The sequence below is a fragment of the Callorhinus ursinus genome, unplaced genomic scaffold (assembly GCF_003265705.2).
Source record: "Callorhinus ursinus isolate GAN/ISIS: 27379988/994484 unplaced genomic scaffold, GSC_fseal_2.0 scaffold6, whole genome shotgun sequence".
NCBI classification, from domain to species: domain Eukaryota; kingdom Metazoa; phylum Chordata; class Mammalia; order Carnivora; family Otariidae; genus Callorhinus; species Callorhinus ursinus.
In genome coordinates, this window is record NW_027397068.1 from 59,783,074 (window position 1) to 59,796,218 (window position 13,145).

General features: G+C 37.0%; 1 protein-coding gene across 17 annotated transcripts in view; it reads left to right on the forward strand.

Moving 5' to 3' along the window:
* The window catches only part of UTRN (utrophin), a 498,468-nt gene that overhangs the window by 467,126 nt on the left and 18,197 nt on the right, over positions 1 to 13,145 (forward strand). For 14 of the 17 annotated variants that reach the window (XM_025866206.2, XM_025866193.2, XM_025866194.2 and 11 more), the window contains 4 exons: positions 879 to 1,015; positions 6,604 to 6,642; positions 6,868 to 6,933; positions 7,936 to 8,001. In XM_025866206.2, the coding sequence (XP_025721991.1) occupies positions 879 to 1,015; positions 6,604 to 6,642; positions 6,868 to 6,933; positions 7,936 to 8,001 (308 nt within the window). Of the gene's footprint in view, positions 1 to 878; positions 1,020 to 6,603; positions 6,643 to 6,867; positions 6,934 to 7,935; positions 8,002 to 13,145 lie in introns of those variants that run through there. The other 3 variants (XM_025866212.2, XM_025866196.2, XM_073894039.1) reach the window with 2 other exon arrangements.

The following is a 13,145-nucleotide window of genomic DNA, read 5'->3' on the forward strand; positions in this document are numbered from 1 at the left end:
TCTGTCCAGGTTTAGGTTGAATAGCCAACTAGGAGTCAGACGAACAGGTTTTAATTCAGTTCTCTGCAGGTAATGTGAATATTTTAAATGCCTCTTCACAAGGACTGAAGTTGGTGTCTGTATAACATATTGTAAATAAAAACTAGAATTGTCACATGACAACCAGGACTCATCATTAAATAATATCCAGCATATATTGAAGTCTGGAAAAGGAGAAAGCAATAAATAAGAAAGAAGGAACGGGGCCACAATATTGTAAGGAATACTGTCAGTTTGTCTTTCCCAACCATACAAACATATAATTATTTGACATGGACTAAATTTGTAATGCGATATAAAATGATGCTCTTTCCTTGACCATTTCAAGATGATTAGTTAATAATCATTTAGGGTGAGGTGACCTGAAATCTGTCCCCACCCCATCCGCTCCTCCTATCCCATGAACTGTTCCCAAAGCCTCAGCTTCTTACTTTAATATATGCTGGCTTGTGTGAAGTCAGTAGGAGGTATATAGCTCACCCTCATTTATTCACTTTAGTTAAAACCATATTATATCCAAAATGCTTCATCATCACTAAACACACTTAATAGCAAATCACAGCTCTTTTATTAATAGGAATCAACCAATAACATTGCCAAAACTAATTTTACTTTTTGGCCCAATTTTTTAAATATTGGGGAAATGAGCTAGTTATGAAAATTAAAAAATTATGAACTGATTGCTGGATATTATTTAATGATTTCATGACATGCTGTGTTGTTCCAGAAATACATAAAGCTACTGAAATTGTTGTTATTTATATCTGCTCGAATTTTATTATAGCTAGATATCTCCTTCCATTTTAATGGAAGAAGTATAATTTTTTTCAACTTCCTAGACAACATCTGGGGAAGACGTACGAGACTTCACAAAGGTGCTGAAGAATAAGTTCAGATCAAAGAAATACTTTGCCAAACATCCTCGGCTTGGCTACCTGCCTGTCCAGACAGTTCTTGAAGGTGACAACTTAGAAACGTAAGTTTAATTTTAATATTGAAACGTCTGTGTACCCTTTTCTCTGATGTTGTCTCTTATTATGTTAATGATACAAGAGAAATTATCTGATACCACAAAGAATTTGTGTTTTGGTAAAATGTTTCATTTTTTTAAATTTTTACTTTTTTTTATTTAAATTCAATTAGCCAAAGTATAGTACATCATTGGTTTTGATATAATGACCAATGAGTCATCAGGTCAGTGCAGTGTAACACCTGGTGCTCAGCACATCACGTGCAAAATGTTTCATTTTAAAAGAGGTAAATAACCTTGGAATCAGTCTTCACAACATGAGTTTTTGCTGTTTGATTTGACAATGCCACAGCTAAAATTTTAGGTAAAGTGTTCCTCCACTTTTAAAATATGTATTACTGTGTGTTCAACCTTTGCCTTGGTCATCTCTTTTCCTCTTAAAAATCCTTAAAGCGAATTGTGTTATGCACTGTTTCATGATTTTATTCATTTTCCATTTTTCCTCCTGTGGGGAGGGTTTGCTATTTCACGTAGTATGTTTTACACTTATTTTACATGTTTTTACTGTAAATTTATTAATAATATTGACTATCTTGCTTCATATATACCTGAGCTAAAATCTCATCAAAATCTTGATGAAATATTTTTAATTTCTTTTCTCTTAAGCATGAAGGCAGCAAAACGAGATAGCTTTATAGGTACATAAAATAGACAAAATTTCTTAAAAGTGTGTAATTTGAGTTTATAAACATAAATGAAACAAAGTCTCAAAATAGCAAAATTACTATGGCATTATAAAGAAAAGAAAAATAACAACTTTTAACCTGAAATGAAAAGGAAAAGAATTCTAAAGCAAGCCAGAAGAAATGCAAGAAGTTTAAATTATTGAACAATGATGTATCAAGATCAAAGTAGATCTGATTTTAAATGTTTGAATCACTTTTTAAAATTGCAGCATAAATGCACCTGCTGAGGCAATTTTCTTGTGCTCGAATCCTGGGAAAAATTAACTTTTATTGCTAATCATTAGCAAAGTGCCTAGTCATAAAAATGGTGATGTTTTAGTTACAGAAAGATGCCCTCTCAAATGACTCTAGAAAGAAGCTCAGAGGTGTGAAGTGTGAAGTTTTCTACATTCTCCTGTAAAGAAAATTGTAGTGAGAAGTATAAGAAGTGTGTTGAGTACAGTTTTTGTGAAATCCGTCTTTCTTTCTTTAACCTTCAAAACTCTTAGTTCATTTTACTGTGTGTATGAGAGATTCACAGAGAGTAGTCATAGTCTGGTATTAGGACAATCTACGACTCAAAGATGTCAGAATGGAAGGATAGACTATTTAGCTTGGATTTTTTTTTTTCCATATAAAGCTTTGTATTGTATTTTCCATATAAAACTTTGTATATGTATTTTCCATATAAAGCTTTTTTTCCATATAAAGCTTTATATTCCATATAAAGCAAAGCTTTCCATTGGCTTTGCTGAGTTTATGTACAAATGTATGTTGTTGTTTTTTGTTGATTTGTGGAACTTCTAAGAAGTAGAAGAAAGACCACAGTCGAAGCACAGTAGATATTTGATCCCTCAATATATAATGTTATGGGTGCACAACTGTGTATATTGATAGATCCCAAAATACCACACATGTAAAGCATACAGAAAAATTCTAACTTTCTGATAACTTTGCTCGATATCAAACTGTATACAGTTAAAATATTATGCCTCCCAGTTATTTTTTCCACAGTCCATTTTAGAATAAATTTTTTTGGAGCAATTTCAGTTTAAAGAGAGCTATTCAAATACTTAAAATCCATAAGGAAAAGTAGATTTTTGGTTGTCTCTTTGTTTTGTGGATATATTTTTGTCTTTTTCTTCAAAAGGTTATATGATTTTACATTCTTATTTGTTTTACTATCTAATATATAGTTTAACTGGGCTGAACACCCCATGATAAACGCATAATTTTACTCCCTTGATATCAGATCTAATTAACCTTTGGAGTAGCTGCCTGAAGCATAGAAGGATCACATAGTGCTTTTGTTTACAGGACAATTTGATAGGCTTGAACTAGTGATGTGCCTTTCACTCTTAGGATAAACCACTGGCATTTTGTGTCCCATTTCAAATATCTACATCCTTCATATGAATCATGCATCTAGATCGATCTTTTATACTCCTTTTATGCATTTTTGATAATTTGCCTTTTCATGTCAAAATAATCATTGACATCAATCATTCTATTCTGAGTGACTTAAAGACACTCAGATGAAAAAGAACAGAAAAGCATACCAAATAATTTTGTGCTATGATTTTTGGCCGTGATTCTGAAAATGCTTCATTTCATCTATCATCAGTTTGCCTGCATTTTCAGGGAGAGGTAAATAAGAGAAAGAAAGGAAGGAGTATAAGATTAAATCAGATGTCACAAGATGCTTTTTGAAAAAGATTTATGAGATACTGGATAGAGTGGGCAGGTTTTCTTCTTTTTTTAATTTTAGAACGCATTCTTGAAGTCAGTATAGTTCATTTTTCTGCTGAGCCCTTTCTAGTACAGGGCCACTTAATCTTCTGGTGTAACAATTTATGTGAGTGGGTAGTAAAGTTTGATTTCGTTTGTTCTCCTGTTTGTGAGAGAACATTGGAGAAAAACCAGTCAAGTGGTAAATGTGTTGAAGTTATTTATGAAGCTGATTAGAATTGTCTTTTGCATCTTTCTCTTTCATCCCTGCAAAATGTAATGTCTTATCTCCTATCCAGTAATTATACATGCATACATAGAGGGGATTTGGGAGAAAAACGAGTTATTACTAAAAGGAGGTAAACAAACCCATGCTTAGGTTTTTTTAATTAATTTTGTAACTATATGTGCAAGAGTTTTCAAAAAATAAATCAAAATAAATGAGAACTTGATTAAAGAGTTACCATTGCTGTGGTGAGCAATGGTAACTCTTCAATCCATTTGCTTCAGAGTAGGTGGGGCCCCAGGTGCTCCCAGTGTGCTGTGAATGGTGTAAGACTAATGAATCACGGACCTGTACCCCTGAAACAAATAATACATTATATGTTAATTTAAAAAAAGAAAATAAACCTAAGAAACAAGCTAAAAATAGTGGTAAAAGTCATTTGAGAATTGTGAGAGATTATTATTGGCTAAAAGGTAGGTTGGTTTCCCTAAAGATCAAAGAAGTAAAATAGACACTTCTGCCTGGTATTGGTTAAAGTGGAATAGATGAGTTTCATGGTCCTTTCGAGTTCTTACTGGAGCAAGAACCAACTCATGCACTGGGAGGAAGTGAGGAAGTAAGTCTCAGCTAAACTGAGACCTGGAAGATTCATAGAGCCAGACGTGCAGGGTTTGGTGTGGGAGGAGGAGAGGGAGAGTTTCTCGGCGAGGGAAGTATTTTCCAAAAGCCCAGAGACAAGATCATTTGGGAAACTGGGGTGGGAAGCTGGGAATAGTGGCAAGAAATGAGAGTGGGGAGAGAAGCAGGACCCACATAATGAAGGGCCTTGTAAGTCGTGCCAAGGTGTTTGGATTTTATCCTGAAAACAGTAGGGAACCATTGAAGGTTTATTTGTGAGAGCACACTGGGGCCCCACCTACTCTGGGCCAAATGGATTGAAGAAGGCAAAAGACTGGAAGCCTAAGGCATTGAAAGAATCATTAAGTTCTTCAAGGAAAGTCTGGATTATATTTTATATAATATTAAGTATATTTAATAGAGTCTAATTCACGGCATATTAGTGTGTGATTAACCAACAAAACACCCCATTCAGCCCCTGCTCTGGAAAGCAGGGATAGGCTACATTATTAACTATGTCTGATTTTGAACCCTCTTTAACTGTAGACTCTAACTATGCAGTGGGATACTGCCTTGTTTTTATCTCCCAGAATTAAATGAGAAAATTTATCACGTAACCTTTTTTTCTACAAATCAAAATACTTTGAAGTCAATGAGGTCTAAAGTTTGATTTTTTTAATCTTACTTATTTTCTTAGAATTCTATGTTCTCAATATATAAAACACTTTCGAGAACTTCGGTTCAGCTTTCTACCTCTGCCATTCTTATCTTAGTTCAGTGAATCACTTTTGTGCTAACTGAATTAACTTCGCAAGAACCAGTCATGCAGTTTCACAAAGCTTTTCTGAGTTCAATTAAAATCAAAAGTACATATTTTTCTTGTGCTTAAAGTTTGCCACAGGTGTTGTAGTACACTTGAATTTTAGAAATACTCTCTGAGTAGCTACTATTTTTTTTTGGAAAGTTTATAGCAAATCATTCACTTGACGTTTAACATCCATATCTCAGAGTTAAGGAAAAGTAATGATGTAAAAGATGATTGAATAATACTGTGTTGTTTCATTATTGTTGTAACTAGCTTATATGTGGATGTTTAAGTCTATTTACAAATATTCTGACAAACACAGACTGGATTAATGCCTATTTTTGAAAGTAGGTCCATATAGTCTTAGTTTTTCAGCCCAATAAGATGCCCTTCATCTCCTTTTAATCTTTGCTATTCAGACATTAACTTGTGCTTCCCAGTAGCAGCTAATGAGATCATTAACGTTTTCTTAAGTTTCTATGTATAATAGAAATAGCAGAATCAAGCAGATTTAGAATAATTTAAACTTTCCTTCTTTGTTTCAATCAACATGAGCTTGTGTGGGAGACTATTTAATCAAATAAAGAACTAATTTTCTTTAGACTTTTAAATTCCCACATTCATCAGCACCTCACCCCACTCTCCTCAAAAAAAAAAAAATAGTGTTTTTCATTATGTTCAGTTGTTTTCGAAGGATATTTCATGGAGACGTGGGGATTTCTAGGCAGTTTTTGAGGTTGGAGAGTCCCCAGGGCTGGAAGTGGTACTGAAGGGTCAAACTCCAGATTCAGGCAAGAACACATTTCCTTATCATTTTCATAGATTGAACTTCCAGAAAAAATTTTGTTTGAAGAAAGTGTATCATCATCTAGTTGCTTTCAGCTTTATTGATAATGTGAAATTTGGGGCTGGGTGTAGGGGAGAGGATTTAGGTGTAGCATCTTCTTTCAGCGTCTCTGGGAGGTTGAGATACTTTGTGTGTACTCGGGTTTGAATTTTTACATTTAAAACTGGACAAGGAATCAGAGAAATCTTGTTTTATTGCAACTCTGCCATCAATATATAATGTAGTCTTTGGAATTTCTGACCACGTTTCTTCTCCAGGAAAAACAAGAATCTGATTGCATCATCTCTCAGTATATCGTGGAGCATTATCTTTTCAATTATTCCATGTTTTTGAGCTATTGTAGAGCATTTTGTTTCTTTTTTTTTTTTTCAATGAGACTATTTAAAGATGCGTTTGCTCTCCTGTAACAAATGTCCTGTAATATCTGTGAAAAGCCCCTGCAGGCACTTGAATGCGCAGCTTCTTCTCTAGAATAAACAGGCACTTCTGCTACTTTTGATTTCCCCGTGGTGCACCTCAGGGCAACCCAACGTGAGAGTGGAAGACAGCTGAGAAAGTCTTCTCCCCCAGCCTCCCACTGCCTTTGTCTGCAGCCGCTCTCAAGTGCTAGTTCTGTGACTTCTGTTTCCCTCTCCCCCTCTGCAGTCCTGTCACTCTCATCAGCATGTGGCCGGAGCACTATGAGTGAGTATTCACGGCTCCGTCTGCAGGAGCCGGTACTCTGGTCCGTGTCATTAGCATGGGGGTAATTACGAAACTCTTGAACTAAAAGAATAGTCTGCCTCCTGGGTAACAATCCTCATGGTTTGTTTGCATGGCAAATTCACTGTTTAACTAAGCTAACATTCCTAATAGTGACGTCTGTCGATATTTGGGCGTAAAATTGTTTCTTTGCTTTTTCTTTTATAGCCCCTCACAGTCTCCTCAGCTGTTTCATGATGACACCCATTCCAGAATAGAACAGTATGCCACACGGTAAGAGACTTTGATAGGAGCCCTCTGCTGCGTTGCCACCCAGAATGTATCTATTTCTGGATGAATCCTATATCATTGACATGCGTTGATTTAAGAGATGTTTTGCAAGGGTTGTGACTCCATTGTATTTGGAATCTGGGTTCTCATCTTTCCATGTTGTGATTTGCACTTTATCAAAGACTTGCTGTGCATTCTATGAAGAGTGAATCTCCATGGGATGTGATTATTGAGCTCATGAGTGTAGGAACTGAAAGTGTTCTCAGGAGTTGGTGCACATATGAATTACAATATGTAATTAAGTTTATGCTAATGCTTTATTATAGAGGTTTATTTTAGAGTCCTTAAACAATGTAGAATACAGGCTGGTGTTGCTGGCATGCACAAACTTTCAGAAAAGAAGTGTATATAGGAAGTGTCTGTGGAGTTAGCAACTAGCTGTTCCTAAAATGGTTAGTTCAAACATCACATAAATAGTAACACTTGAACTGCATCTTGGCCAGATAGAATTTCTGGGAAAAGGTAGGCTTAGACTAGTGGAAAAACATACTTACAAGCATTGAGCTGGGAAAGAACATGGCTTGTTTAAAGGAGTGAGGAGTGAAGGAATAGAAGCTGAAGTCTAATAATGAAGCCCCACTTGCTAAGGAGTTGGGTTATGTCTTCGGTAAAGGGGGTCATGGTGAGTCTTTAGACATGAGAGGAGCATAATCAGATTTGTGAGAATGGAGACCAGTTGTAGGCCTGGGAGATCAGTTAGGAGCCTAGGTGAATTAGGAGTCTATATAGCATGGTAAAAGATGAAGGCCCACAAGCCTTAAGGCAGTGGTGATAGAGAGGTAACTCAACATTAGATGTTGTTTTAAGTTCCCGATCTTATGAGAAGATTTAGACCTTTTCATATTTTGTCAGAATTATGACAGTGTGAGAACAACAGAGAATGTACCTCAGTTGACCATGCCCAATGGGGCCACCTTATGGAACCTCTTTATTTTCGTTTTTCAGGCTGGCCCAGATGGAAAGGACTAATGGATCTTTCCTCACTGATAGCAGCTCCACCACAGGAAGTGTGTAAGTAAATCATGAAATTAGCACTGCCGGGGAAGGCCAGGTCTTTGCATCATGGCTGTCGGAAATAATCTTCATTGATTGTGGCTCTGAATTTTGATCCCAATCAAAATTGATGTGTGATTACAAAAATGTCTAGATAGATTTTATGCTTGTTTATTTAGTTTCGTATAAGTTAATGAAAAAGTCCTGTATTTGTCAACTAATTTGCCTCAGGAAGATCAGATTGTTCTATTTATAAATACAGGTATAGATACTTATTCCATTTGTCAGGTATTTCTTGTTGATTTAACAAAGGTATTTCCACAGAATACATGCCCTTCTGTAAAATCCTCTTCCTTCTGCTGGCTCACTTTTCTCCATAATCCCTGCCATTTAACAACTATGACCCACACAAGCTTGGACATATACTCCCCACTCTTCACTGAAAACTGTTATTTCCTCTGCCAATATTTTATTATATTAGCAACAAGGAAAAGTCTCATTGACTTTAGAAAAATACTTAAAAAAAAACTTTCTAGGCAAATATTTTATCTCTGATTATCCTACTATTGTGTGTCATCTTGCTTTGGAACTTTTCCCTTTTTTTCTCCCCCCTCCTTGGAATTAACATTTTTGATTTTGCATGATGTCTAAAAGATTTCAGTAGTGTCAAGTTTACTTGACGTAGGTAGGTTCACTGTTGTTTGCATCTGGTGGGAAGCTGTCAGTCAGCCAGGAAAGTTACAGAACGTAGTACTCGGCTCTTTTGTACTAAAAAAGACCACGGAGAGAGCCAAGTTGCAGTAGCTTAAGCACTCTAAATGACAAACATTTTAAAGAACTTAAATTTGGTTTTAATTATTTTGGCTTTAATTATTATTTTTCATTTCATCTAATTCCTTGGCTATTGTCAACCTTGTGGAAATTATGTTGATTCAGGGAATACTCGAGATTTCTAACTGCTTTATATAAAATATATGCTAGTAGCTAAATATGAAACAAGCATTATAAATATGTTGTTATCTTGGCTTGGGAATCGTTTCACATTCATAGTACATGAATAATAATGTATAAATCACTACTGTATTCTCGTAAAGTATTAACATGCTAATGTTTGAAATTTAAAAACCTCCTGACATTTTTATTTATAAGCTTAATGATAGTAAACCAGTTTTTAAAATACTGACAGGGAACTATTCTACATTAGAGTGCTTAAGCTACAGGAAGTTTGTAAGCTATTTGGTAAACAGAGCCGTTATAGAAATTAATTTGTATATACTTACAATTAACTAAATTAGATTCAAATGAAAACAAAAGGCATACTCAAACCCCATCATGCCCTCATTACTCTACTTCATTTTACTATTATCTATGTTCTTGGGGTAATTTATTTTATTGTATTTGTCAGATGGTGTACAACTCTGTATCTTTTCCAAACTCTACATTCAGTAAAGTCATTAGCTTGAAATTGGCCTTGATGAAAGTATTTAAACCATAGAAATTGCAAAAGCTACAATTCAGGGCCCTTTTATTCCTTTATTTATTTATTTATTTATTTTGGAAAGCTCACTGAATGTTTATCAACATGCCACTGCCACACACCCAGTACCGTAAAAGTCCACAGATGTAAATACTGTCCCCAGGAATCCTACCAGCTAGAGGAAAGATCCATTGATAAGTGTTTTTAGAGGAAGAACATGGGTAGGCACTTTTTTTTTAAAGATATATTTCTTATTTTGCCGGGGGCGGGGGGAGAGAATGCAAACGGGGGAAGGACAGAGGGAGAGAGAATCTCAAGCAGACACCCCGCTGAGCTCAGAGCCCAACACTCAGGACCCTGAGATCATGACCTGAGCCAAAACCAAGAGTCAGATGCTCAACCCACTGAGCCAATGTAGGTGCCCCTGGTGGGCATTACTGATAGACAAATGAATGACCCCTCAAAGAACTTCACATCCTAATCCCTGAGAGCTGTGCATGTGTCACTTTATATGTCAAAAGGGACTTTGCACATGGGATTAAGTTAAGAATCTTGAGATGGGGAGATTATCCTAGATTATTTAGGTGGACCCCGTGTAATCCCATGAATCTTTATAAGGGGGGGGGGAGAGTCAGTTAGAGAAAGATACAGCCATGGAAGCAGAGGTCAGGTACAGAGAGATTTGCAGATGCTATGCTGCTGGCTTTAAAAATAGAGGGATGCAGGTGGCCTCTGGTTCCTGGAAAAGGCAAGAAACAAATTCTCCCTTAAACGTAATATTCAATTAAATTAATAGCATATGAATGTGTTTATCGGCCACTAAAGAGAAATCATTTTCCAGTCACTGGTGCATTCATATTTTCTTAGGGACTATGTTAATAAGTCTTATTTTGATAAAGCCAATCCTGGAAGTCCTTTGCTCTTTCACAGTTTGAAATACTGAGTATTCTGGGGTTCTTTTCCTGTGACATGGCAGTGATTCTGCCATTCAAGTGAGGTTGCAAACAAGGACTCTGAGTCCCTGAAGCCCTGTGCTGGATCGGGAATCCACTGATTTGACTTGGAGTGGTCACCTTTTCTCACTTCAGTGTGTAATATTTACTTATCTAAGCATTTCCACTTTAGTTGATACTATTGAATTGACAAAGTGAGTAAGTATTATACATACTACAATAAATACCTTTCCTCCCAGTGGAGAGAGCCTTAAAATGAGGATGCTTCTTACCTCCTTTGGGCTGATGGTGCTCCTCAGAATTTGTGATGGAAGGGTTAGGAACCAAGCCCCACTATTTATTTCTCTGACTGTCCTTCTGTGTTTCTCCATCTAATAATTTAGCATCTTGGATCACAAGATACAGGAAGAAATCGTCACTGCTCTTAATAGGATGCTGTGCTGTTCCTTCTTTGCTTTCAGCTTACTTGTTACCTACAGGACCTTACTGTAGCAGCAGGAAGTATGCAACATACTCCAACCCTGGCCTTTCCCCAGAAATTTCCTAAAGCCCCGGCATTGACAGGGTCATAACACAATCCTGAGATAATCGAGGACAGTTTTCAGTCCATTTAACAGTATCGCCAGCTTTGGAGCAAGGGTTCGGGGGCTTCCCAAGGAAGCCTTGGCTCTTCTGCTTCACTCTTAGGTCTATCATGAGGCAACCAGCATCAAAATATTAGCAATTTGTATTGTTGTTGGGAAAAATTGAAAGCTAACTCGGAGTGCCTTAAGCCAAAAAAAAAAAAAAAAAAAGTAATAGCAAACTTCTACAATACATTTTAGAATTTTTCTCATTCCTGAATTCTCAACCTTTCCTACAGGCCCTTTTGCGTGGAGGTTTTGTTATCCCAATAGGTCATAAAAATATCATTAGGTTTCTCTTGAATAACAACAGGGATGATACAAAAACAACCACCATCTCTCCGTCTGTGAATAGCGTACTGGGAGCCGGGCACCGCTCTAAGCAGTTTGCCCATCTTTGCTTCTTTAATCCTGGTAGGACCCCTTGAGATGCTACTCTTGTTTCTGTGACCACCGTTTAACAGATGAGTAATTTGAGGCCCTGAGAGGTTAAGGAGCTTACCCAGGGTCTCACCCTCCAGAAGTCGTGGGATTCAGACCCAGTCAACCAGGGAAGCCTTCCCACACGGGAGCACTGCAGTGGGGGTGAGGATGCGCGGGGTCAGAGCACCTGCAGTCCTCCTTGAGGTCATCCCTTTCCTTGTCCCAGGCCTGCCCATTCTCCATCCATACCTCGGCTTCACAGTCCAGACCTAATTAGAGGATTTTGTAATTCAGTACGTCCAAGACTGATCTACTAAATGTGGTTTGGGATGATCTCAGCCATAGGTGATGAAAGAAATCCTTATACTTTAGGGTGTGAATTTTGAGATTTGAACTTGTGATTTTAAATTACCCAAGGTCCTTTCAGTCATTTGTATCTTCAAAAGCAGCCATCCTACCCTGCAGTTTGAGCATTTCTCTGCCCCTCAAATTGGTCTATGGACCCAAGTGCCTGGCCCCCAACAGCGTTCATCCTCTGTGAAGCTGGTTAATTCATTGTTGCATTCCCATGCATCACGGGCGGCTGCCTCCCCAACCTAGACATGAATCAGTTCTCATAGCTACTCCCCCACATAGACCCAATTCCCAGTGCTCCCTTTCCTTCTGAAAGTCTGCCTCTAGACAATTTAAAAAGGCATGAATTTTGAGGATATTAATATTCTTCAAAGGAGGAATTGAACATCCATGACTCAAACTGAAACAGGACCCAGGATAGTCCTGGGGAATCTCAGTAGCAGGAACTCAAGGACAGATCCTTAGACCACTACCATTAGGATGTCTCCCTCCATCTGCTACCTGCCCTTGAGGGACACTGTCTTATGTGGAAAGATCAAACTTGGTTCTGGTTTGCACTGGCGTCGCTGTTTGGAACAGAATAATCCTTGAGAGGAGGGAAATTATTGTTATTTTTATTTTTATTTATGTCGTGCCTACTTGCAAAAGGTCATTGAATGACTCACAGTTCTTTCGTCATCAAATATGTATTAATTTTGTAATCTAGTGTTTACTCTGTGCGACTTAAAGATAGTATAATTATATTCCATTTAATGGTATCTCAGTGGTGCCGACTTATATTTTTGCAACCTTTCTATTTTAGCACTATTGACATTTAAAGGCCCTCATCTGGTACCTCTTGTACTATCTGTCTTTAAAGGGTATGCTCTTGTTTTTTACTGCATATAATTAAGAACTTGAGTTTATTTATTTTTATATTTAATTTTTAGGCCTAATAATCTGTGAGAAATAATGCTAAAATCGTATGTTATACATAAATGATTTTTTTTTAGAAGTTGCCTTAAATCCCTTTCAGATACCTCAGTGAAAGAATGTAATGATAGAGGTGATGATGGTGATTATAATAATAAGTTAAACCCTATCAACTCCCTAGAAGAAATGAAGCTATATCAAATGTTTACAACAAGATATATCTCAGATCTAATTTTGACTTGTTTGTGTATATATTTATTTCACTGTGGCCAGTCCCCAAATCTTGAAAACAGAAATTTAATTGGTGCTAATATTGAGCACTGAGTATATTCCCCAAGTCAGACGCTTGCTGGCATGAATGTTCTCAGGGCCTCAGTGGTCTGATGGTACCTTGTGACAGGGGAGGAGCTCCGGGCTAGG